Here is a 27614-nt window from a genome sequence, read left to right on the forward strand (position 1 = left end):
CAAAAAATCAGCAAAGAAACAGCAATCCTAAATGAATCACTAGACCAGATGGAATTAATTGACATCTTTAGAACATTTCACCCCAAAGCCACAGAATATACATTCTTCTCAAGTGCACATGGGTCATTTTCAAAGATAGACCATATGCTGGGTCACAGGCAAAGTCTCTTCAAATTCAAGAAGATAGAAATTATATCAAGCGTCTTCTCAGATCACAGTGGCATAAAACTGGAAATCAACTACAATAAATACAATCGAAAGAAATCAAACACTTGGAGACTAAACAGCATGCTATTAAACCATGACTGGGTCACCAGAGAGATCAAGGAAGAAATAAAAAACATCATGGCAACAAATGACAATGAAAACACAACAATCCAAAATCTATGGGACACAGTGAAAGCAGTCTTGAGAGGGAAGTTCATAGCTCTACAAGCCTATTGCAAAAAACAAGAATCAATGGTAATAAATTACTTAACCCTACAACTCAAAGAGCTAGAAAAAGAGCAGCAAGAAAAGCCCAGTGTAACCAGAAGGAAGGAAATAACAAAGATCAGAGCGGAGATAAATGACATAGAGACCAAAGAAACAATACAAAAGATCAACAAAACCAAGAGCTGGTTCTTTGAAAGGATAAACAAGATTGATGGACCTCTAGCCAGGCTCACCAAGAAGCAAAGAGAAAGGACCCAAATAAACAAAATCAGAAATGAAAGAGGTGAAATAACAACAGACCCCGCTGAGATACAAAGGATTGTTACAAAATACTACGAACAACTCTATTCCAACAAACTGGACAACCTGGAGGAAATGGACATATTCCTAGAAAAATATAACCTTCCAAAAATCAATCAAGAAGAATCTAAAGAGCTCAATAGGCCAATAACTATGGACGAAATTGAAGCAGTCATCAAGAAGCTTCCGGCAAACAAAAGCCCGGGGCCTGATGGCTTCACAGGAGAGTTTTACCAAACATTCAAGGAAGAACTAAAACCTATCCTCCTCAGACTATTCCAAAAAATTCAAGAGGAAGGAACACTTCCAAGCTCCTTCTATGAAGCCAGCATCACCCTAATACCAAAACCAGATAAAGACAACACAATGAAAGAGAATTACAGACCAATATCCCTCATGAACATAGATGCCAAAATCCTCAACAAAATTCTAGCAAATCGGCTCCAGCAGTACATCAGAAAGATCATACACCATGACCAAGTAGGATTTATCCCAGGAATGCAAGGATGGTATAATATCCGCAAATCAATAAACGTGATACATCACATAAACAAATTGAGAGATAAAAATCACATAGTGATATCAATTGATGCAGAAAAAGCATTTGACAAAATCCAACACCCTTTCTTGATAAAAACTCTCAACAAGGTGGGAATAGAAGGCTCATACCTCAACATAATAAAAGCTATATATGATAAACCCACAGCAAACATCATACTCAATGGACAAAAACTAAAAACATTTCACCTAAGAACAGGAACAAGACAGGGATGCCCACTCTCACCACTCCTGTTTGACATAGTACTGGAAGTATTAGCCATTGCAATTAGACAAGAAGAAGAAATAAAAGGCATCCAAATTGGAAAAGAACAAGTAAAGCTGTCTTTATTTGCAGACGACATGATATTGTACATAAAAAATCCGAAAGACTCCGTCAAAAAACTAATAGACTTAATAAATGAATTTGGCAATGTAGCAGGATACAAAATTAACGCCAAGAAATCTATGGCCTTTCTATACACCAATAGTGAACTTACAGACAGAGAGACTAAAAAGGCAATTCCATTTACCATCGCACCAAAAAAATTAAGATACCTAGGAATAAACTTAACTAAGGAGGTAAAAGACCTGTACACGGAAAACTACAGGACACTGAAAAAAGAGATAGAGGAAGACGTAAACAGATGGAAGAACATACCATGTTCATGGATTGGTAGAATCAACATCATTAAAATGTCCATACTACCCAAAGCAATCTATAGATTCAATGCACTCCCCATTAAAATACCAATGGCATATTTCACAGACCTTGAAAGAACTCTCCAAAAATTCATCTGGAATAAAAAAAGACCCCGAATAGCCACAGCAATCCTGCGAAAGAAGAATAAAGTAGGAGGGATCTCAATACCAGATTTCAAGCTGTATTACAAAGCCACTGTTCTCAAAACAGCCTGGTACTGGCACAAGAACAGACATATAGATCAGTGGAACAGAATAGAGAATCCAGATATTGACCCAAACCACTATGCTCAATTAATATTTGACAAAGGAGGCATGAACATACAATGGAGTCAAGACAGTCTCTTCAATAAAGGGTGTTGGGAAAATTGGACAGATACATGCAAAAAAATGAAGCTTGATCACCAACTTACGCCATACACAAAAATAAACTCAAAATGGATACAGGACTTAAACATAAGACGGGAAACCATAAAAATACTAGAGCAATCCACAGGTAGCAAAATCTCAGACATATGCCAAAAGAAATTCTTCACTGACACTGCACCTAGGGCAATGGAAGCTAAAGAGAAAATTAACAAATGGGACTACATCAAAATAAAAAGCTTTTTCACAGCAAAAGAAACCATTAACAAAACAACAAGAAGGCCTACTGCATGGGAGAACATATTTGCAAATGGCATCACTGATAAAGGTTTGATCTCCAACATCTACATGCAGCTTATACAACTTAATAAAAGGAAGATAAATGATCCAATAAAGAAATGGGCAACAGACCTAAATAGAAGCTTTTCAAAAGAAGACAGAAGGAAGGCCAAGAGACACATGAAAACATGCTCAACGTCACTAATTATCCGAGAGATGCAAATCAAAACAACAATGCGGTACCATCTCACACCTGTCAGAATGGCTATCATCAACAAATCAACAAACGACAAGTGTTGGCGAGGATGCGGAGAAAAAGGAACCCTCGTGCACTGCTGGTGGGAATGCAGACTGGTGCAGCCACTGTGGAGAACAGTATGGAGCTTCCTCAAAAAACTGAAAATGGAACTCCCATTTGACCCAGTAATCCCACTCCTGGGAATATATCCGAAGAAACTAGAAACACCAATCAGAAAGGATATATGCACCCCTATGTTCATAGCAGCACAATTCACCATAGCTAAGATTTGGAAACAGCCTAGGTGCCCGTCAGCAGATGACTGGATCAGAAAACTGTGGTACATCTACACAATGGAATACTATGCTGCCATAAAAAAGAAGGAATTCTCATCATTTGCAGCAACCTGGATGGAATTGGAGAACATTATGTTAAGTGAAATAAGTCAGTCAATGAAAGAAAAATATCACATGATCTCACTCATTTATGGGTAATAAAGAACATTATAAACTTGAACAAAAAGATAGATACAGAGACAGTAAAGCATCAAACAGACTGTCAAATTACAGGGGGAAAGTTAGGGAGAGGTGGGGGAGATAAGAGATCAATCAAAGGACTTGTATGCATGCATATAAGCATAACCAATGGATGCAAAACTCTGGGGGGTGAGGGCATATATGGGAGTGGGGTGGGGGGTGGCAATGGTAAAATATGTACACATATAATACCTTAATAAAAAAAATTGGAAAAAAAAAAAAAGAACTTCTAGAATGCCAGTTTCTTTTCTACCTTGGCGCACACCCTATCCCTTCTAGTTTCTTGCTGTCTATAAATCTGACAAATATACCTCTCTGTATAATCATCTGAATCAGTCATTAAAATGTTTAATAGGACAGTATTGAGTTCACTAAGAACCTATGGCAGATGTTACTAGCATGCACCAAGTACACATGGACTCATTATTCAGTGTTCCATGGCTTCCCTCACTCAACAAGCTGTGAGTCATCTGATTGTACTGTCATGTATACATCTGTCCACCAAAATATTATTGTGTTTAGGTCAAACACCTTCCCAAAATTCAGATATAATATGATCATCAATTTTCCCTAATTATCTTTGGGGGAAAATATTTTTTAAACAATGTAAAGCCCTGACCAGTGTTGCTAAGTGGTTAGAGTGTCAGTCCATGTACCAAAGGGTCTTAGATTCAATTCCTAGTGAAGGGCACGTACCTGGGTTGCAGTTCACTTCCTACCCCAGTCTGAGTGTGTGCGGGAGGCAACCAGTCGATGTGTCTCTTTCACATTGATGTTGTTTTTGTTTTTCTCTCTCTCCCCACTCCTTTCCTTCCTTCCATTGAAAAGCAATGGAAATAAAGATCCTCAGGTTTATTCTAAGGATAAATACACATGCACAAAATATGAGATGACAACAGTTAAAAGGGATGAACAACTACAGGAGGTTACATCACTATGCAGCTTCCATATAAACCAGAAAGCTTTATAAATAACTACTATGTATACATTTTATTAAAAAGAAAACCAGTTTATGGGGAGGTACCATTGTTTTAAAAAGAAATGTTCTTCTATTAATTATCTGAACCTTGATACACACTATATCTTTGACCAGTGTATAGTTGAACACAGTTAGCAAATTTTATCATTAGGAATTGTTTTCTGTTGTTAAAAGCCAAACAACTTTTTTTTTTATTTTTTGCCAACAAAAAGCTTCTTGCCCCCAATAGAGTCACTGGTAGTTATTTAAAAAAATGGAAATGTCCTAAAATTCCCATAAGTATATTTGAACTTTACAAACTCTACCATTCATACTAGAAAATTAGGTTGAAATCACTTGTTAAGATACGTATATATGTGAATAAAGCATAACACAAATTAATGTTTAACACTTAGAATTGAGATACAAACAAATAGATAATTCATGAATATGGTAATGATTGTTCTCTGCACAAAATATGAAAGCATTTTTAATATTTTAAGTACATTTTAAATTTTAAGTAAAATTTCAGAGTATAATTTTCAAGCAGCTCTACTTTTGAGAATTAACATTCAGCAGAAGTTATTCTATGAACACAACCTGGGATTCTTGACAATTTGGCAAAAGCTAAGAATACAGTTGCTTTTTTCCCCCCCCACTAAGAAAAATTTAACCAACAATGATACGCACAAGTTTACATGAGGTATGTACCACTAAGAAAATAAACTATAAAAATACTTCAGACCTATTTGTGTAGAGAAGTGTTATAATATGTTACTTAAAAGTTATGTTCATTAAAACCAAATTTTTACTATTTGTACCTTTTATCCTAGTAGCTGTTAAATCTACCTTGAAAGTAATAAAACTAGACTTACTGCAAAGTATTCTAAATTTGCTGCTCTTCACTAAACTCCCAAAGCAAACTGCAATAGTCTTATTTCAATTTTAAGGTAAATAAAGCATAACCTTTCACCCTGTTTTGCATCAGACTTGAAACTTATAAGGTTTTTATTTTATTCAGCGAAGATGTCTTAAACACAAGTATTTATAAGGAGTGGACTTACTAGTATATCCTATCATGCTATGTCGTATTTGTTATAGTTCTTTTGCTCTCAAAATTTAATTTTAAAATTGGAGCATGTTGATTTTCAGAGAAATGTCTTTCTCTCCAAATTGCTTACCTGAATATATTTCCCTGGGTTTCATCATTTAAAACATGTGCAACATGCTTGGAGGAAATATTTTCCCTTCTTTTTCTGACAGTAACATCAATGGGCCAAGGAGCATTTCCAACGGCCATCTGAAGATAAACATCATTAGCCTAGAAAGAAAGATTAAGGAGATATCAGAAAGGCAGAAATAACGTATTGGTCCACATTTTGATATCAAATATTTCATAGGTCTTCATGATGTAATTTTCATCCGTCTTTTAAGCATGTTGAAAATATTACCATTCCCCTTACTAAAAACAAAAAAAATTAAGTTAAAATTTGGATGACAGATTGCCCAGGACCACAAAAGTCCACAGAAAAACAGAAACCAAAGCTAACCTTGTGAGTAAAAAGACAAACATTCCTCTGCAGCCTCTGTGCACTGAAAATGAATGCGTTTTGATCTGGGATTACTAGGTAGCTAATTTGATGTACTGACTGAAGCCCTAGTGTGGATCTCCTTTCCACCTAGTCTTCTCCCCGGTTGGTCACACAGAAGACAGAGGCTGACTAGTTTTCCATAATCCAACCTGAAACCATGTCCACTCCCTGAACAGCAGTCGGACCTCTGAAGCAGTGGGCCTCTGCACACGGGGACTATTACATAGAGCCCATGACGGAGTGTAAACCAAAGATTAATTACTGGCCCTGGAGTCAAATAGCTAAAGGATGAGATCGATTCACTTTGGCCCCCCACACCTTCCACCTACCAGGAACCTTAAAATGAAAGCTACAAAATGTAAAGACAGAAACCAATGAAGACAAATGGCTCCTTTTCTAAACCAAGCCTGGCAACTTGTGAGGAAGGAAAAGAGGAAGAAAAACAAAGTAGAAAGCAAGGAATTTCTAAAAGACCCCGAGGGTCCCAGAGAAGCCTATAGCCAGACCTCAGAAGATTTTAATTTAAAAAGCACCCTGGCTGGTTTTGCTCAGTGGTTAGAGCAGTGATGGCGAACCTATGACACATGTGTCAGCACTGACACGTGTAGCCATTTCTGATGATACGTGGCCGCTGAGGCGGCCGCATGCCAAGGATGAAACATTTGCTGCTCCTGAGGATGAAACATTTGCGAAATAATGTTTTTTCCTCAAAGTGACACACTACCCGAGTTATGCTCAGTTTTTTGGTGAAGTTTGACACACAAGCTCAAAAGGTTGCCCATCATGGGGTTAGAGTGTCTACCTGAGGACTGAAGGGTCATGGGTTTGATTCCAGTCAACATACCTGGGTTGCAGGCTCGATCCCTGACCCTGGTGAGGGCACATGCAGGAGACAACCAGTTGATGTGTCTCTCTCACATCGATGTTTCTCTCTCACTCTGTCTCTCCTCCCCCTCCTTCCATTCTCTCTAGAAAAAAAATAATGGAAAAAATATCTGTGGGTGAGGATTAACCAAAGGGGGGAAAAAAAATCAAACACCTATGTGATTGATATATAGAATTTTTTCTTTTTTAAATAACAAGCAGGTACTACAAATAGCTCTACTCAAATTTTTTAAGCTTAATTTTAAAAGGGCATATACACATTTTTATCACAGATTTCCATATTTCTATGTATGTAAATTTTAACACTGGACATTTACTGATAACATTTCCAATATTTAGATTCCCTAAATTTCCAAAGAAAACTGTCCAAATAGGTTATTAAGTTTTTTGGTCCTTTCCGTAGTTTATACAAAATAAATTTTCACCTGATTCTCATATATAAGAACTAGAAGCCCAGTGCATGAAATTCGTGCATGCCGGTGGGGGGGGGGGGGGCGGGGATCCCTCAGCCCGCATTGCGAGAGGGTGCAGGCCAGGCTGGGGGACCCCACTGGTGCATGATCAGGGCCCTGGAGGGATGCAGGAGGGCTCCAGGGCGTGTCTGACCCATCTCACTCAGTCCCCATCGGCCAGACCCCAGCAGCAAGCTAACTTACCAGTTGGAGCGTCTGCCCCCTGGTGGTCAGTGCACATCATAGTGAGTGGTTGAGTGGCCTTAGCATGTCATTAGCATATTACACTTTGATTAGTTGAACGGACGATCAGATGACCAGACATTTAGCATATTAGGCTTTTATTATATAGGACTAGAGGCCCGGTGCATGAAAATTCATGCACTGGAAGGGCGTCCCTCAGTCCGGCCTGCCCCCTCTCACAGTCCAGGAACCCTCAAGGGCGGGAGATGACCCGGCAATCAGGGGAAGGCAACATCCCATCACACCTCTGCTGCTGCCACTGCCGGCAGTGCAAGCCTCAGCCAGCCCTGGTTACCTGAGCTTCGGGTGCCCTGGGTGGCTGGGAAGCCACCATCTGAGGCTTGCCTGCACCTCTGGCTGGCTCGAGGCTTGCCTGCGCCTTGGGCCGGCCATGGGCAGCTGGGGGGCTGAGGGGACTGGGGAACTTCAGAAGCAGGCACGCCTGCCGCCCTGGTGGGGCTGAAGGGACTGGGTGCCGCCATCTTGTGGCTGTGGGCGCTGCCATCTTTGAGGGCATGGCAGTCAATTAGCATATTCCCTCTTTATTAGATAGGATGATAAATGTAACAAGAGGAAAGGCAAGTGACCTGGACTCTTTCTGCAGTGATAGTGACCTATCCACTCATTCCAATGCTGTCCTTAGTAAGCAGCATGCAACTAACAGAACTATCCAAGAATAAACTTTATAGCCATAAAACAAAAATATTTTCTTTGATGAAACCAACTGGCTCTTTTATAGAGGGAATAAAAACAATATTTAGCCTCATTAGCTTGTGGTTCAGATCATGGAGCCCACACAGTCACCCAGGAAGGCCAGCAGTCCCTTCTTATGTATACAGATACTCAGAGCACAGAAATAAGCAATGTCATTCCCACTTCGCTGTCAGGGCCTGTCTCCTGTTCTGGTCCTGTCACTGTAACTGCTGCACTGAAATTCTTACCTGCTACTCTCAGGAGGCACAGCCACCCAAAGCCCCCTCCTCACCCTCAGCTTATGGCCCACCAAGCAGTGTCCCATGTCCAGGCCCCATTACTGGTGCACTAGGCCCTTCTCTTCTTGATCCACTCCACCAACTGACAGCTTCCACTCTTCCCTTTCTAAACTCTGCCCTAGCAGCGCTTGGAATCCAGAGCTTTTTCCCCTGCACCCAGAGCCCACTCAGGAGGAAAGACACTGGAGCAAGGGACTCGTCTTCCCCTCCAGGGGTCTACTATGGCTCCAGTCATTAAACGGAAGAGATAAATGCTGGCAGCCTGACTTAGAACATTTTCTCATAGAAATCAGTATAAAGGGTGGTCAAATTGTATTGTATCATTAGTACAACAGCTCAGCTATATTAAGAATTAAGTTGCCTGGCCAGTGTGGCTCAGTGGTTGAGTGTCAACCTATGAACCAGGAGGTCACAGTTCGATTCCCCGTCAGGGCACTTGCCCGGGTGGCAGGCTCGGTCGCCAGTGTGGGGTGTGCAGGAGGCAGCCAATCAATGATTCTCTTTCATCATTGATGTTTCTATCTCTCTCTCCCTCTCCCTTTCTGAAATCAATAAAAATACATTTTAAGAAAAGTATTAAATTTTTATAGCTGGCCTGCAAAAGGAACCTGCATAACATAGTTTCTATTTCAAAATTTGTTCTAAGATATAACCACCAATCTATAAATTTTGAAATTCAACCCCATTCATGACATGAACATTACCTATATCCAGTACATGATCTGAAGAATCTTTACACCTACCTTAAAAATGACTAAAAAATATAGTGTTGCCTGAAAGTTTAATACTGAATGCCTAACAATAAAGCTTACAAAACATCAGAAAATAAAAGGTGTTTTTTATTTTACCACTAATTCATTTCACATTTATTCTTAAATCTCCTATGTAGAAAACTCCCATACTAAGTGAACATATTATATACACAACCTAGATAAATAACCATACTTCCAATGCACAGCATGGTAATGTTTCTTCATATATTCTCTCTGCAACATGAATTTAATAATATCTGTTATGGATCCCTCAATATCAGCAGGAAGATTCTAGAAAAATAAAATAAAATGCAGGCATCCTCCCACAATCAAAATTACATCTAAACCACAGAACAACTGTCATTCAGAATCGTTTGAAACCTGGCTGATTGGAAGCCCTACAACTAGAGAATTAAAGAAGAAGCCACTTTGAGGCTGGTAGGAGGGGCTGAGGTGTGGAATGGACTGGTCCATGTGGCATCATTTTCATCAGGAGGGCTATCTTGACCATAGAGGTCCTCTCATAAGGAGCAAAGGGTCCCAGCCCCACACCAGACTCTTCAGACGAGGGTTCCAGTGCAAGGAAGAGAAGTTCCCATGACTTTGGGCTGTGAAAACCAGCAGGGATTGTGACTAAGTGACAAGGAGGGTTGCTGGAGTCCCAGGCAGTTATTCTTTTTTTTCCAGGCAGTTATTCTTAAAGAGCTGGTGCATGGACTTATTTGGACTCAACCCCTCGGAGCTTGACTAATGGGACAGTAACTTGAAAGGATCCAGGGACATACAGGGAGGAACTAAATTGTCTGGCATCTTGTCAAGAACTCAGGGGCAACTTTATCTCCCCCCCCCCAAAAAAAAAAAAAGTGCTGGCAGAGGTCATTGTGTCTTTGCTGAGACCTCCCTGCCACAGTGCCAACAAGCAGTCTCCATCAATCTGGCTCACACTGTTTGCCTGGCCCTGGTGACTGCCAGAGACCCCACCCTACCCAATTTTCAGCACCACCCAAGCTGTTTGTAGTGGCTTTTCCATATGAATGGCCTGTGCTGGCTCAGGCTTCAGACTTTCCTAAAATCTCTCAAACAAGCAACAGCTGGACTCAGCATGACTCATACCTCTTGCTAAGTGGTCCCAGGCCTGGCTCTAGCAGCAGCCTGCCTTGGTTCACAGCTTGGCCTCTCCTGGGCACCTCCAAGCCCAACACAAGTAGCAGTCATCTGAAGATCACTCTGTATCTTGTGCTGGGTGGCCCCAAGTGGGGCACAGGCAATAGCTGACTTTGCACTTCCAGAAAGCTGTAGAGCCAGTGCATCTGGTGGTCAGCTTCAGACCATGTCAGATTATAACCCTATCACATCCACAAATAACACACTCAAGGGGCAGATTCAGTGAGCACCAAAGCCTCACTGAAGCAAGTCCTGCTCCATAACATTGGCTCCTGCACAGCAACTCTTCTGCTGTAGTCACAGCGGATTCACACAGGCAATTGGCCTGGGAGTCAATCCATCCCAATGAGGCCAACAGCAATCAAGGCTCAACTACAACAGGACAGAGCATGCAGCCCACACAGGGACATACCTAAGGTGCCTATCTCAGCTGACTGGGGAGGCTGAGCCACTGGGTCCTACAGGACACCTAGTACATAAGGCCACTCTACCAATTTCAGGAGACATAGCAGCTCTACCTAATATATAGAAACAAGCACAGCAAACCAGTTAAAATGCAAAGGCAAAGAAACATGTCACAAATGAAAGAACAGAAGAAATCTCCAGAAAAAGAGGTAAATAAAATGGAAGCAAGCAAACTATCAGATACAGATTTCAAAACAATGGGCATAAGGATGCTCAAGGATCTTAATGAGAACTTCAAGGAACTTAGTGAGAATATCAATGACATTAAAAAGGGCCAGTTAGAAATGAAGGATACACTAACTGAAATGAAGAATAATTTACAGAGAATCAACAGTAGAGTAGAGGATGATGAGAATCAAATCAGCGATTTGGGATATGATGAATAAAAAAAAATCCAATCAGAACAGCAAAAATAAAAAAGAATACAAAAATATGAGGATAGTGTAAGGAGCCTCTGGAACATTTCAAGCATACAAATATTCAAATTATGGAGATGCCAGAAGTCTCCTTCAAGAAATTGAAAACCTATTTCAAAAAATAATAATAGAAAACTTCCCTTACCTGATGAAAGAAATAGACATACAAGTCCAGGAAGCACAGAGAGTCCCAAACAAGATGAACTGAAAGAGGCTCACACCAAGACACATCATAATTAAAATGCCAAAGGTTAAAAATAGAGAGAGAATCTCAAAAGCAGCAAGAGAAAAGTAGTTAGTTACCTACAAGGGAGCACTGATGACTGTGGGCTTATTTCTCAGAACAGAAACTTTGCAGGCCAGAAGGGAGTGGCAAGAAATATTTAAAGTGATGAAAAGCAAGGACCTACAATCAAAATTACTCTACTCGGAAAAGCTATCATTTAGAATTGAAGGTAAGATAAAGAGCTTCACAGACAAAAATTAAAAGCAAAAGGAGTTTATCACCACCAAACCAGTATTATATTAAATGTTGAAGGTTCTTGAAGAATAAGAAGGAGGAGGAGAAGGAAGGGAAAAAGGAGAAGGAGGAAAAGAAAAGATAAAAATAGATACATATCTATTTCCCTAGCCAGTTTTGCTCAGTGGATAGAGTATGGGCCTTTGGACTGAAGTGTCCCAGGTTCAATTCTGGTCAAGGGCATGTACTTCAGTTGCAGGCTCAATCCCAGGCCCTGGTCAGGGCCCATATGGAAGGTAACCAATGGATGTATCGCTCTCACATTGATGTTTCTCTCTCTCTCTCTCTCTCTCCCCCCCCCCCCTCCCTTCCACTCTGTCTAAAAAAGAAATAAATGGAAAAAAAATTCTTGGGTCAGGATTAACAATCCTATATAATAAAAGATTAACATGCAAATAGACTGAACTGCTGAACGACCTGTCACTATGATGCGCACTGACCAGCAGGCAGATGCTTAACGCAGGAGCTGCCCCCTGGTGGTCAGTGCACTCCCACAGGGGGAGAGCAGTTCAGGCAGAAGCCCTTAGCCTGGCTCATGGCTGGGGAGCTCAGCAGTGGTGGTGGGTGTGGTCCTAAGCCATCAGTTGAATATCCCCCGAAGGCTCCCAGACTATGAAACCCCCGATTTCAGGCCAGGCTGAGGGAACCCCCGACCCCCTTAGTGCATGATTTTCATGCACCGGGGCTCAAAAAAAAAATATCAACAATTGAATATAAAAATTAAATAAACAAAGAAGGAATCTAATGAACAAAATAAACTGATGAATAAAATGTAACTAAAGGCATGGAAACATGAAACAGACTGACGAATCTCAGAGGGAAGGGGGAAGGAAGCGTGGGAAGAGATTAACCAAAGGATTTATGTGCATATATGTACTACCCATGGACATAGAAAATAAATAGGGTGGAGAAGGCCTGGTGTAGAGCAGGATCCAGGTAGAGGGAGCAAAGTGGGGGACAAAGTGGACACATCTTTAACCTTTTGCACTCGGATGTCAAGTGTGACTCGACACGGTTAGCATGGGTAGCAGGAATCGAGAAAAAAGCAAGCGAGTGCAAAGGGTTAATACTCTCAACAATAAAGAGTAAAAAATAAAAAGAAAAATGCATAACTAATTTTGGATGCTACTGTGTAGTTACAGACTGCATTTATTCTAATTTTATATATTCTATTTTTAAAAAAAATATTTTTATTGATTTCAGAAAGGAAGGGAGAGGGAGAGGGAGATAGGAACATCAATGATGAAAGAGAATTATTGATCAGCTGCCTCCTGCACGCCCCCCACTGGGGATCAAGCCTGCAACATGGGAATCAAACTGTGATCTCCTGGTTCTTAGGTAGACGCTCAGCCACTGAGCTAAGCCAGCGGGGATATATAGTCTATTTTTTTAAATCAGTTAATGAAAGCATTTTTTAGAAAGATCACCCTTTTCCATAGTTTTCTGAAAAGGGGTATGAGATAGCACCCAGTCTGTTTTTGAGTAGCACTGTGCAGTTTACCCTGTACACTGCACCTCACATGGTCTCTGGCATTCAATTCTTTAGCCCAAATACCAGGAACTGTTGAATTGATAAAATTAGACTACAGTGCCACCCAGTGGTTGAACAAGTTTAAAGTTCCCTAACACAAAAACCAGTATACTATTATCCCTTAGAGTAAATTACGCAAGTGATTACAGTATCATCCACTAATACTTAATGAATGAACTATATCTACTTATTCTGTCATATGTTTTGAAGTAGCACATCTGGCAATTCACAAACTTTCCTATTCTATATACGTATATTCCTAGCTCAAAGATAATCCATTTTCCTCTAAAAAGAATTACCAAATTACATGAATATTTGATAGAAATAAACTTTAACTTGTATTTCTATTACATAAAATTCACCCCACCTAGATTATCAGCCATCATACCATATGTGCTGTGATATTTAATAAATCCCTCAGGTATGTTGTTCTAGTAGTACTTGGACTTTCTACTTTTGCAGTAGAGACAATAATTCAGTTAAAAATTCCCACTAAAGCACCTAACTGAAAGAGAAGGAAAGAAAAGAACAGAAATAAAATAAACTATTACCCATACCCACCCCTGAAAAGTACTGCAGTGCCCCTTGGGTTTATCAGTATAAAGAGCACCCTTCTAGAAGCAGGTAAACCGTGAAGGCCATGTAGAAAATGTCCCCCTAGTGGCATTCCCTGTGTAATCCTATATAAGGAGAGGCTGTCACTCTAGGAAAAGTCTTTTGCATAACTAGTTCCCATGCCCTATCTATTTCCCTTTCATTTCCTCAATAGATTCAGAATCTTTTTTAACTTTATTGTTGAGATTATTACAGATGTCCCTCATTTTCCCTCCTATTGCTCCCCTCCATCCAGTTCCCACCCCACCCCAGGCCCTTGCCACCCTATTGTCTGTGTTCATAGATACTGCATACATGCATATAAGATCTTTGTCTAATCTCTTCCCACACCCCCCCACGCCCTCTTCCCTCTGAGAATCATCAGCCTGTTCCATTTCCCTGCCCGATTCTATTCCATTCACCAATTTATTCTGTTCATCAGATTTTTTATTCATTTGGTTTTTAGATTTACTTGTTGATAGATATGTACTTGTCACTTTGTTGTTCATAATTTTTTATCTTTACCTTTTTCTTCTTCTTCCTCTTCTTAAAGAATACCTTTCAGCATTTCATATAATACTGGTTTGGCAGTGATGAACTCCTTTAGCTTTTTCTTGTCTGTGAAGTCTATTTCTTTCACCAGGTAGGGGAAGTTTTCTGTCATTTTTTCAAATAGGTTTTCATTATCTTACTCTCTCTCTTCTTCTGGCATCCCCATAATTCGGATGTTGGTATGCTTGAAGTTGTCCTAGAGGTTCCTTACACTATCTTCATATTTTTGGATTCTTTTTTCTTTTTGTTCTTCTGGTTGGGTGTTTTTTGCTTCCTTGTATTTTTTTAAATATATTTTATTGATTTTTTACAGAGAGGAAGGGAGAGAGATAGAGAGTTAGAAACATCAATGAGAGAGAAACATCGATCAGCTGCCTCCTGCACACTCCCTACTGGGGATGTGCCCGCAACCAAGGTACATGCCCTTGACTGGAATCGAACCTGGGACCCTTGAGTCTGCATGCCGATGCTCTATCCACTGAAGCCAAACAGGTTAGGGTGCTTCCTCGTATTTCAAATCATTGACTTGATTCTTAGGATCCTTTACTGTTGAATCTCTGTATATTATTCTTTATTTCAGTCAGTGTATGCTTAATTTATGACTGGTCTTTTTCCATATTTTTGGCATTCTCACTAAGATCCTTGAAGGTCTCACTAAGTACCTCAGAGGTTTCTAGAAGATTCTTAAGTAACATTATAACTGTGGTTTTTAACTCTATAACCAGTAGTTTGCTTTCTTCCATTTCCTTCATTTGTGACATATTTATTTGTCTCCACATTTTGGCTGCTTCCCTGTGTTTGTTTCTATGTAATGGGTAGAGCTGCTATGTCTCCTTGAGTTGATAGAGTGGCTTTGTGTAATAAGTATCCTATAGGGCCCAGTATCTCAGCCTCCTCAGTCACCCGAAGTCGACACTCTTGGTGCACCCCTTTGTAGGCTGTGTGCACAGTCTTGTTATAGTTGAGTCTTGATTTTTGGGAGGAATTGACTCCAGGCCATTTGGCTGTGAGGACCAGCTGCAAATACAGTGGGAGAGCTGCTGTGCAGGAGACACCCTTATGGAGCAGGACTTGCCTCAGTGGGGATCACTGAGTCTGCCCCTTGAGTGTGTCACTTATGGATGTGAAGAGTTGTAATCTGGTATGGTCTCACACTGACCACTGGGTACACTGGATCTTGGGTCTCCAGGGAGGTGCAAAGTCAGCCACTGCCTGGGGCCACCCAGCAGGAGCTACAGAGAGATCTGCAGATTCATTCTCTTTGTATCAGCTTTGGAAGTGCCCGGGCGAGACCCAGCTGTGAAGCAAGGCAGGCTGGTGCTGGTGCCAGTCTTGGGCCTTTTATTGATAGCATTGGGGTTCCATGACCCAGCTGAAGCTTGTTTGACATGTTTTAGGCTGAGAAAGGTCAGGCCATTCATATGCAAAAGCCGCTGTGCACAGCTTAGGTGGGGTTGTAGATTGGGTGGGGTGGGGTTTCAGGGGATCTCCAGGGCAAAGCTAACAGAAATGGCTGCCAGTCAGTCCTGCACTAGGGAGGTCCCAGCACAGGAACAAAGACCGCTGCAATCACTTCTGTCTGGAAGAAAGGTGTCCCCATATTCCTGCCCCAATGCCAGACAGTCCAGTTTCTCCCCGTATGTGTCTGGGTCTCCCAGAGCCTTACCCGGCACTGGGGCTCAGAACAAGCGGGAGCTTGTAAATTCATTTCACAGTGCCAGCCTTTTAAGAGGAGCAGTTGGGTCTCCAGAAGCCTGTGTATCACTCAGCCCCAATCCGCACTTGTTTTTACAGTCTGCAGTTCTTACTGCTGTAGGGACTTCCCTCCCAAGCTCTGGGACTCTGGGCTGGGGGTCCAGTATGGGACTGGGACTCCTTGCTCCTCCAGGTGGCCTCCAAAGAGACTATTTCCCTCCCAGTTAAAAAAGCAGCACACCCACGTGCTGGACCAGCCCATTCCGTGCCTCCACACCTCCTCTCAGTCTCAGTGTGCTTTCTTCTTTACCTCTCTAGTTGTAGTCCTTCTACTCAGCCAGCTCTCCTACAGTTCTGTATGATAGCTATTCTGTATTTTAGTTGTAATTTGGATGTGGCTGTGGGAGGCAGCAAGTACAGGCATTTACCTATGCCACCATCTTGGTTCCTGCTCTGCATTCCTATATTCAGAATCTTGATGACAGCTACAACTATGCTGTATTTAAACTATAAATGCAAGTAAAAGCATTTCTTGCACTTAAATCTCATGGCCTGATCACAAATAATTTGTAAGTAAATGCTAAAATAAGTCTGCATTTGCACACACTCTACCTAGACTACTGAAGACAGAAGTGCTGAGAAGAAAGAAAGATGGAATGAGCATATCATAACAAAAATAAGCAGCTGTCTGTAGAATTGAGAAAATGAGCATTCTCTGAAAGGCTATAATGTGTTTGCTTTATCACTGCCAGTGTCTTCCTACCTACTTCCTTTCCTTACTGTCATTACCGCTTATAAAAGCTTCTAGACCTCTCCCCTAACTGTGCTCCTTCCTAGTGTTTTTAAAAAATGTAGATCATAGATCCAAGATGGCTGCCGACAGGATGGCAGGCTACAAGATAGTGTGTGAGTGAGAGAACAAAAGAAGAGTGCGTGGACATGTAGGGAGTGTCTGTATTTGTGAGTGAGGGACAGCTATATATCAAGGGACTGTTGGATAGTGGCAGACAGGGCTCCCCTGGCTGAGCAGCCTCTGCTGCTGCTAAAGTTTCTCCAGCTCTGATGCAAAGACCAAACCATCTTGAAGGGGAGAGTGGCTGTGATCGGAAGCCCAGCCTTACCTTCAACTGGGGAGACCTCAGATACCTCCTGGGACCTTACGGCCACAATACCCAGGGACCAGCTGCCTCAGCTGCAAACCCAGGAATTCCAGGACTACAGCCTCCCCAACTGCAGGTGCCTAGAAAGTCTGTCAAGGGGAAGACAAAGTGGCGCGAATATACGGACGAGCCCTGTGCCTTCTCACAGAGCAGATAGAAAGAACAGCTGAATCAAATAACATCCACTCGGAATTGGAGAATTAAACACAGTGGTGAGGCAATCCATGGATGGAGGGTTCAGATATCACCTAGAAAAGCTCTGCTTCCTCAGATTCATCTGTGTGTTTGTTGTTTGGGTGTTTGTAGTTTACATATTTTGCACTAGTTGTTGTTTGTAGTTTTCATTCATCTCTGGGTGTTTGTTGTTTGCATTTTTTGGATTAGTTGTTGTTTTATTGGAGTTTTATCCCCATATACATATATGTTTCCTCCTTTTTTCTTCTCTTTCTTTTCTCTCTTACAATTTTTTCTTTTCTCACTATAATTTTTGCACTCTTTTCTACCGCTTAATTCTCTTTTCCCTGGTGGTCACCTTTATTTGGGGTTATTAGTATCGTAAATACATTTTTGTTTGGTGCCCTGTGCATTGTGCCTTGTTGTGTTGTATTTTGTGCCTTTAAGTCAATGCAGGAGAGAGAGAGCTACATAACCAGACACCCAGAGAGGAGCATTCATGGAGAGACAAAGAAATAGCCTGCATATGAAAGAAAAGGAGGAAACACTAGAAAAGGAAGTAAATGAAATGGAAGAAAGCAACATGCCAGGAAAATAATTCAGAGCAATGGTCATAAGGTCACTGAAAAGGATAGAAGACAAATTCAACAATATCTGTAAGAATCAAGAGGAAATGAAGAAGAACCAAGAAGAAATGAAAAATGACATTGCTGCAATAAAAAAACTCAATAGAAAGCATCAACAGTAGACTAAAAGAAGCAGAGGACTGCATCAGTGAGCTAGAAGACAAGGTAGGAAAAAATACCCAAGCAGAGCAGCATCTAGAAAAAAAAAAAAAACACAGGAGGAGAGCCTAAGGGAACTTTGGGACAACATGAAACGAAACAACACCCACATAATAGGGGTTCCAGAAGGAGGGGAAACTGATCAAGGAATAGAAAACCTGTTTGAAGAAATAATGACAGAAAACTTCCCTGATATAGGGAAGAAAAAAACTCACACAAGTCCAAGAAGCTCACAGAGTCCCAAACCAGATGAACCCAAAAAGACTGACATCAAGACACATTATAATTAAATTGGCAAATACCAATGACAAAGTAAGAATCTTAAAGGTTACCAGAGAGAGACAGAAAGTTACCTACAAAGGATCTCCCATCAGACTAGTGACTGATTTCTCAACAGAAACACATCAGGCTAGAAGGGAATGGATTGAAATATACAAAGTCATGCAAAGGAAGGGTCTGAATTCAAGAATACTGTACCCAGCTAGACTATCAATCAAAATTGAGGGTGAAATCAGGAGCTTCACAGATAAAAAAGGACTAAGGGAGTTAAACCAGCAATGCAAGAAATGCTAAAGGGTTTGCTATAAAAAGAAGAAAAAGGAAGGGAAGAAGGAATATAGGCATAAAGAATAAAAATGGATACAAACAAGTACCTATCAATAATAACTTTAAATGTAAATGGATTAAATGCCCTAATCAAAAGACATAGGATAGCTGAGTGGATAAGAAAACATGACCCATATATCTGCTGTCTACAGGAAACCTACCTCAGAACAAAGGACTCACACAGACTGATGGTGAAGGAATGGAAAAAGGTTTTTCAGGCAAATGGAAATGAAAATAAAGCTGGGTAGCAATACTTATATCTGACAAATTAGACCTCAAAGTGAAGGCCATTACAAGACACATTATAATTAAATTGGCAAATACCAATGACAAAGTAAGAATCTTAAAGGCTACCAGAGAGAGACAGAAAGTTACCTACAAAGGATAGGTAAGCCAAATCAGAATACTAAAGGGAGCAATTCAACAAGAAGATATACTCTGGTAAACATATATGCACCCAATACAGGAGCACCCAAATACATAAAAAAAAAAAAAAAACTTCTGGAGGATATCAAGGGAGAGATTGAAAACAATACATTCATAGTAGGGGAATTTAATACCCCACTAACACCACTGGACAAATCCTCTAAACAAAAAATTAGAAAAGAAACATTAATCCTAAATGACTCACTAGATCAGATGGAATTAATCAACATCTTCAGAACATTTCACCCCAAAGCCACAGCATATACATTCTTCTCAAGTGCACATGGGTCATTTTCAAAGATAGACCACAAATTGGGACACAGGCAAAGTCTCTTCAAATTCAAGAAGATAGAAATCATATCAAGCATCTTCTCAGATCACAATGGCATAAAACTACAATAAAAACAATTAAAAAATCAAAAACTTGGAGGCTAAATAGCATGCTATTAAACAATGACTGGGACCAAAGAGATCAAAGAAGGAATAAAAAGCATCATGGCAACAAATGACAATGAAAACACAACAATCCTAAATCTATAGAACACAGTGAAAGCAGTCTTGAGACGGAATTTCATAGCTCTACAAGCCTATCTCAAAAAAACAAGAAAAAATGGTAAAAAAAATTATCTAACCCTACAACTCAAAGAGTTAGAAAGAGAGCAACAAGAAAAGCCCAGCGTAAGCAGAAGGAAATAATAAAAATCAGAGCAGAGATAAACAACATAGAGACAAATAAAACAATACAAAACATCAACAAAACCAAGAGCTGGTTCTTTGAAAGGATAAACAAGATTAATGAACCTCTAGCCAGACTCACCAAGAAGCAAAGAGAGAGGACCCAAATAAACAAAATCAGAAATGAAAGAGGTGAAATAACAACAGACCCTGCCGAAATACAAAGGATTGTTAAAAAATACTACGAACAACTCTTTTCCAACAAACTGGACAACCTGGAGGAAATGGACATATTCCTAGAAAAATACAACTTTACAAATCTCAATCAAGAATAATAAAAAAACCTGAATAGGCCAATAACTACCAAAGAAATTGAAGCAGCAACCAAAAATCTTCTAGCAAACAAAAGCCCTAGTTCAGATGGCTTTACAGGGGAGTTCTACCAAGCATTCAAAGAACTAAAACATATCCTCCTCAGACTATTCCAAAAAATTCAAGAGGAAGACATACTTCCAAGCTCTTTCTATGAAGCCAGCATTCCCCTAATCCCCAAACCAGATGAAGACACCACAAAAAAAAAAAAAAAAGAACTACAGGCCAATATCATTGAAGAACATAGATTCTAAAATCCTCAACAAAATTCTAGCAAATTGGATTCAGCATTACATTAGAAAGATCATACACCATGACCAAGTGGGATTTATTCTGGGGATGAAAGGATGGTACAATATCTGCAAATCAATAAATGGGATACATCACATAAACAAACTGAGGGACAAAAATCACATAAGCATATCAATTGATGCAGAAAAAGCATTTGACAAAATCCAACACCCTTTCTTCATAAAAACTCTCAGCAAGGTGGGACTAGAAGGATCATACCTCAACATAATAAAAGCCATAGATGACAAACCCACAGTCACTATCAGACTCAATGGGCAAAAACTAAAACCATTTCCCCTAAGAACAGGAACAAGACAGGGATGCCCACTCTCACCACTCCTGTTCGACATCGAACTGGAGGTACTAGCCATTGCGATCAGACAAGAAGAAGAAATAAAAGGCATCCAAATTGGAAAAGAAGAAGTAAAACTGTCTTTATTTGCAGATGACATGAGACTGTACATAGAAAACCCTAAAGACTCCATCAAAAAATTATTAGACTTAATAAATGAATTCAGCAATGTATCAGGATACAAAATTAATGCCAAGAAATCTATGGCATTTCTATACACCAATAGTGAACTTACAGAAAGAGAGATTGAAAAAGCAATCCCATTTACCATTGCATCAAAAACATTAAGATATCTAGGAATAAACTTAACTAAGGAGGTAAAAGATCTATAAGTAGAAAACTACAGGACACTGAAAAAAGAGATAGACGAAGAAGTAAACAGATGGAAGAACCTACCATGTTCATGGATTGGTAGAATCAACATCATTAAGATGTCCATACTACCCAAAGCAATCTATAGATTCAAGGCACTCCCCATTAAAATACCAAGAGCATATTTCACAGATCTAGAAATAGCTCTCCAAAAATTCATCTGGAATAAACAAACAAACAAACAAACAAACAACCCGAATACCTGCAGCAGTCCTGAGAAAGAAGAACAAAGTAGGAGGGATCTCAATACCAGATATCAGAATGTATTACAAAGTCACTGTTCTCAAAACTGCCTGGTACTGGCACAAGAACAGACATATAGACAAATGGAATAGAATAGAGAACCCAAACCACTATGCTCAATTAATATTTGACAAAGGAGGCAAGAACATACAATGGAGTCAAGGCAGTCTCTTCAATAAATGCTGCTGGGAAATTTGGTCAGACACATTCAAAAAATGAAACTAGACCACCAACTTACACCATACACAAAAATAAACTCAAAATGGATAAAGGACTTAAACATAAGATGGGAAACCATAAAAATACTAGAGGAATCCAAAGGCAACAAAATCTCAGACATATGCCGGAGCAATTTCTTCACTGATACCACTCCTAGAGCAATGGAAACTAAAGAGAAAATAAACAAATTGGACTACATCAAAATAAAATGCTTCTCCACAGCAAAAGAAACCATCGACAAAACAACAAGAAAACCCACTGCATGGGAGAACTTATTTGCCAGCGATATCTCTGGTAAGGGTTTAATCTCCAACATTTACAGGGAACTCATACAACTTAATAAAAGGAAGACAAACAACCCAATAAAAAATTTGGCAAAGGACCTCAATAGGTACTTTTCCAAAGAAGACATAAGGAAGGCCAAGAGACATATGAAAACATGCTCAAAGTCACTAATCCAAGAGATGCAAATAAAAATGACAATGTGGTACCATCTCACACCTGTCAGAATGGCTATTATCAACAAATCAACAAATGACAAATGCTGGCAAGGATGTGGAGACAAAGGAACCCTCGTACGCTGCTGGTGGGAATGCAGACTGGTGCAGCCACTGTGGAGAACAGTATGGAGTTTCCTCAAAAAACTAAAAATGGAACTTCTATTTGACCCAGTAATCCCACTTCTAGGAATATATCCCAAGAAACCAGAAATACCAATCAGAAAGGATATTTGCACCCCTGTGCTCATAGCAGCACAATTTACAATAGTTAAGATTTGGAAGCAGCCTAAGTGCCCATCAGCAGATGAGTGGATTAAAAAACTTTGGCACATCCACACAATGGAATACTACACTGCTGTAAAAAGGAAGGAACTCCTACCATTTGCAACAGCATGGATGGAGCTGGAGAGCATTATGCTAAGTGAAATAAGTCAGTCAGAGAAAGATAAATATCACATGATCTCACTCATTTGTGGATTATAGTGAACAACATAAACCAATGAACAAAAATAGATCTAGAGACAGAGAAGCATTGATCAGATGCTCAAACCTCAGAGGGAAGGCAGGGGAGAGTGGAGGTAATGGGGAGAGACCAACCAAAGAACTTATATGCATGCATATAAGCCTAACCAATGGACACAGACACCAGGTGGCTGAGGGCATGAGTGGGGGGGGGGTGGGGGAGAAATGGGGAGATAAGGACACATTTGTAATACCTTAATCAATAAAGGAAAAAAAAAAGGTAGATCTCCCCAAACTTCTCGTTCATTCCACTGCTATAATTCTTTCTTTATGTTTATGTTAGTGAGCTTTAAAGAAAAGTGCCAGGAGGAACATAAACAGAAAAGTGCCAGGAGGAACATAAACATCAATTGACCACTATATCCTAGTGCATAACAATATCATAAACAGTATACATGCCAGAAATGTATATTGAGCTTTCCCTCCCCTTAACTCCTGATAATCCTAAAATATAAAAACAGTTCTTTGCCAATCAAAATGTCCTCCTTTCTTAGCCTAAAAGTACATACCTTAAGGAATTTGGTGATGATGCCCATCTATATATATAAAAGGCTAATATGCAGTGTCCCCTCAGGAGTTTGACCAGGAGACCAGGCATTTGATGTGCGCTGACCACCAGAGGGCGGCACAGAACATTGCGGTTGACCAACGGCAGCAGAGGGATGCTGAGGAAGGAGGCAGGAAGGTGGGGAGGCAGGAAATCTGATAGGCGCTGATCTCTGGCCAGGCGTAGGGACCCTACCCATGCATGAATTTCATGCACTGGGCCTCTAGTGTCTTTATGATCATCACCTTTTCCTAAAAATTCTCCCAATGCCCAAAGAAAAATAGTGCACCCGCTCATTAGTAAAGAGCTATTACTGAATATAAACGTTATCAACATCAGCCTAAATATGTCTCTTTATTACATGGACTGTCCAACTTCTATTTAAAACCTGATGGAATTTCTAGATATTAAAAATAAATACAATTTGCCAATTAAAGTTTGAAAGCATATTATCTTTGATGAACCGAAAGACAGAAGAGGGGGTCTGGGGAGTGACTGCTAATACATTTAGTTTTCTTTTCAGGGAAACAGAATTGTTCTAAAATTAGGTTGTGATGATGATTGTACCATCCTATGAATAAAAACAATTTAATTGTATGTACACTTTAAACTGGTAAATTGTATGGCTTGCAAATTTCTCTATAAAGCAGTTAAAGAAAGGAAATGGGTAAAAAAAAAAAAAAAAAAAAAAAGCCCAGAACTGGTTGCTCAAACCAATGATTCCAATAAAATTTAGAGTCCATAGATAGGTGTTTCGGTGTAAGGGAGTGCAATTCAAAGGATATATCCTCCTCATTTTATGATGTCCACATGTGCAAGTGCCTGGAATGAAAGGAAAAGACAACTAACACTTTACATTTTACTAAGTATTAAGAGCTTTAAACTAAGCCTTATTATTTTCTAGAGTTAGATATTTGGATGATATAACATTGCTCTTTATTTGCGATTACATATATCACTCCACAGTCATTACACTGGCAAAAATTAGAAAGCAAGAGATTGCCCAGTGTTGACAGGAGTTAGGGAAGTGAGACACACCCAGTTGGTGGGGTACAGACTAGTACAGCAATTTTGGAGAGCAACTTAGCAGTAGTTATACAAGTTAAATATACATAAACCAAACAATCCCACTTCTGAGTCCATAGGGGTGATATAAACAGCTTTGTGATAATAAGAGCTGGGAGCAATCTAGTTGTCCACCATTATAGGTAAGTGAAGGTAGAAGGTAGTAAATGCCATGGGGTATAAACTATTACTTAGCAGTTACAAGCAAAGTTTTAGATGTACATAGGCATCAAGGATGGATATTAAAAACACAGTTCAAAGTATGAAAAGGAAAAAGCAGAAAATAAATTTTATAGTACAACCATTTATGGAAATAAAAAGCACATGCTCTCAAAACACTACTAGTTTTAGAAGACCACCAACAAATAAAACAATGTACATAAAACATATTAGAATGATTACTTTTGAAGGCAAGAAATAGGGGAATCTGAGTAGAGAATGAAAAAAAAAAAGGGACTGGATGAATGAAAGCATGAAATGAAGGAAGGTCCTATGTAATGACCAAAGAAGACAGGGTGCTCTGACCTGAGCAATCTGTTGAACTGAAACATTTTCTCCAGGGAATGAAAGATGTGATGGGGAATCAGGTAAGGTAGGAATAGTGATTACCTCTAACTCTTCAATTGTGGTGTTTTCTTCATGAACTTTCAAATCATTCTGTGTATCTTCCTCTCCAGGTTCTTGACCACCCACAAGTTCATTCAGGTATTGCTGATCAATCTTATCCAAAGCTGCTTTCAGATCATTCCACAATCTCTGAGAAAGGAGAAAAATTATACCTAGTATGAAAAATAAGTATAATTCATCTCAGACTACTAGGCAAGATGATGGAGTGGGTAAACACTATGGTTGCTTCCCTCTACTCATGACCACATCCAAAATTACAACTAAATGATAGAACAATCATCATTGAGAACCACCTGAAGACTATTCTGAACTCCCAAAACATTCAGAAATATCAATAGTATAAAACTAGTGTTTCATCTATAGCCTAAGCTATCACTACATTTCTAACAGCAGCAAATTCCACAACCTTTTCACATCCAGTTTGTGACCATTTAATAACAATGGAAGCCTTAAAGCTTGACCCTAACCTTACAAAAATTAACTCAAAATGGATTTTAAAAAAAACAAACCTAAATGTAAGAGTTAAAACTATGAAACTTAGAAGAAAGCATGGCCAGCCTGGGTGAGGGGATGAGGGCTGTTTTCAAGCTGGCCACACCCCCTTCAGGGTGGGGGTTCCTGCTGGGGTGCCTGGCCAGCCTGGGTGAGAGGCTGAGGGCTGTTTTCAAGCTGGCCACATTCCCTTCAGGGTGGGGGTTCCCACTGGGGTGACTGGCCAGCCTGGGTGAGGAACTGATGGCTGTTTGCAGGCTGGCCACACCCCCCAGTGGGGACTCTTACTCCATGGGGGCATGGCCAGCCTGGGTAAGGGGCTGAGGGCCATTTCAGGCTGGCCACACCCCCCAGCGACCCAGGCTCCCAGCCCCTCCTTTTTTTTTTTTTCCAGCACCTCCTTGAGCATAGGCCAGGGCCAGCTGGAAGCCTGGGTTGCCCCTGGTGACCCAGGCCCCCAGCCACTCCTTTAGGGGCAGCCAGGGCGGGCAGGAAGCTTGGCTTCTTTCATCACCGGGGGCAACCCAAGCCTCCTGCTCACTCCAGCTCCATGGCTGCCTCCATCTTTGTTGGGTTAATATGCATACTCACTCCTGATTAGCTTGTGGGTGTAGCAGAGGGACAGTCAATTTGCATGTTTCTCTTTTATTAGTATAGATACTGTATTGCATATTTAAAAGTTGCTAAGAGAGTAACTCTCAAAAGTCCTCATCAAAAAAAGTATGTATGGTAATGGATCATTTTGAAATATATACAAATATTGAATCATTATGTTGTGTACCTGAAACTAATACAATGTTATATGTCCATTGTACCTGATTTTTAAAAATGTACAAATAAGAAATTCTGTATTATCTGACATAGGCTTGAACAAGAGTAGAATAGATTGTAATATTAGAAGTTAGAAGAATTATAAGTAATGAAACATGAGTAGCAGAAAAATTAACTGAGATAAAAATTCAGTAGTTCACAGAATTGTTATATTCTATCTTTTCATAAGGAAAATGACCCAGGATATAGAAGAGGAACAGCCACATCAAAATTATAACTGAACTACAGAACAACCACCATTTAAGACCTTCTGAAATCTGGGTGAATGGAAATACTACAACTAGGGAATTAAAGAAGCCACATCAAGACTGGCAGGAGGGAGGGGTAGAGACTCAGAACAAGCTGGTCCCACACCCATATGTGGTGGATAAAAATAGGGTGAAATACATCAGCTGTGGAGGTCCCCCCTGAGGAGTGAGGGATCCCAGCTGCACACCAGGCCCCCGCAGCCCAAGGTTCCAGTGCCAGGAAGAGAAATCACCATAACTTCTGGCTATAAAAACCAGCAGGGATTGAGGCTGAAGGATGGCTGCTGGAGTCCCAGGCAGTTCCTCTTAAAGGGCCCATGGACTCAGACTTACTCGGACTTGTTCCCTCTGAGCTCCAACTAGGGCAGCAGCTCAAAAGGCACAAGAGACATACAGGGAGTTCAGTATCAGGGGAAAAGCTGGGGAGGCAGCTTTCTCCCAGACAGAAGTGTTGGCAGAGGCCTTTGTGCCTTTGATGAGCCCTCACCCAACAGAGCCAGCAGGTGGACACCACGTTTGAGATTTCATCAACCTGGATCACACAATATGCCCCAGTCTGGTGATTTCCTAAGGTCCCACCCCACCCAATTTTCAGACCCATACAAGCTGTTTCCAGTGTCTTTCCAAGTGAATGGCCCATCTTGGTTCATGCTTCAGATTTACCTAAAATCTTTCAAACAAGCTGCATCTGGCCTCAGCATGTCCTGTACCTCTCACTAAGTGGCCCCAGGTCTGTCACTACCAGCAGCCAGCCTTGGTTCACAGCTTGGCCTCTCCTGGGCACCTCCAGAGCTAGCAGCCACCTGCAGATCACTTTGTAGCTCATGCTGGGTGGCCCAAAGCAGAACACAGGTGGCAGCTGACCTTGGCCTGTACCTCCCCAGAGGTCCCAGAGCCAGTGCA

General features: G+C 40.5%; 1 protein-coding gene across 1 annotated transcript; it reads right to left on the bottom strand.

Annotated features, from left to right (window-relative positions):
• Positions 1-5499: 5499 nt before the first annotated feature.
• PRPF18 (pre-mRNA processing factor 18) lies at positions 5500-27351 on the bottom strand. Its single transcript, XM_054724840.1, is given in 8 exon segments — positions 5500-5546; positions 5549-5672; positions 9472-9558; positions 13260-13393; positions 23407-23437; positions 23665-23719; positions 25124-25292; positions 27315-27351. Coding segments are annotated over 8 exon segments (684 nt in total).
• Positions 27352-27614: the final 263 nt, after the last annotated feature.

Source organism: Eptesicus fuscus, chromosome 2 (genome assembly GCF_027574615.1).
Source record: "Eptesicus fuscus isolate TK198812 chromosome 2, DD_ASM_mEF_20220401, whole genome shotgun sequence".
NCBI lineage: Eukaryota > Metazoa > Chordata > Mammalia > Chiroptera > Vespertilionidae > Eptesicus > Eptesicus fuscus.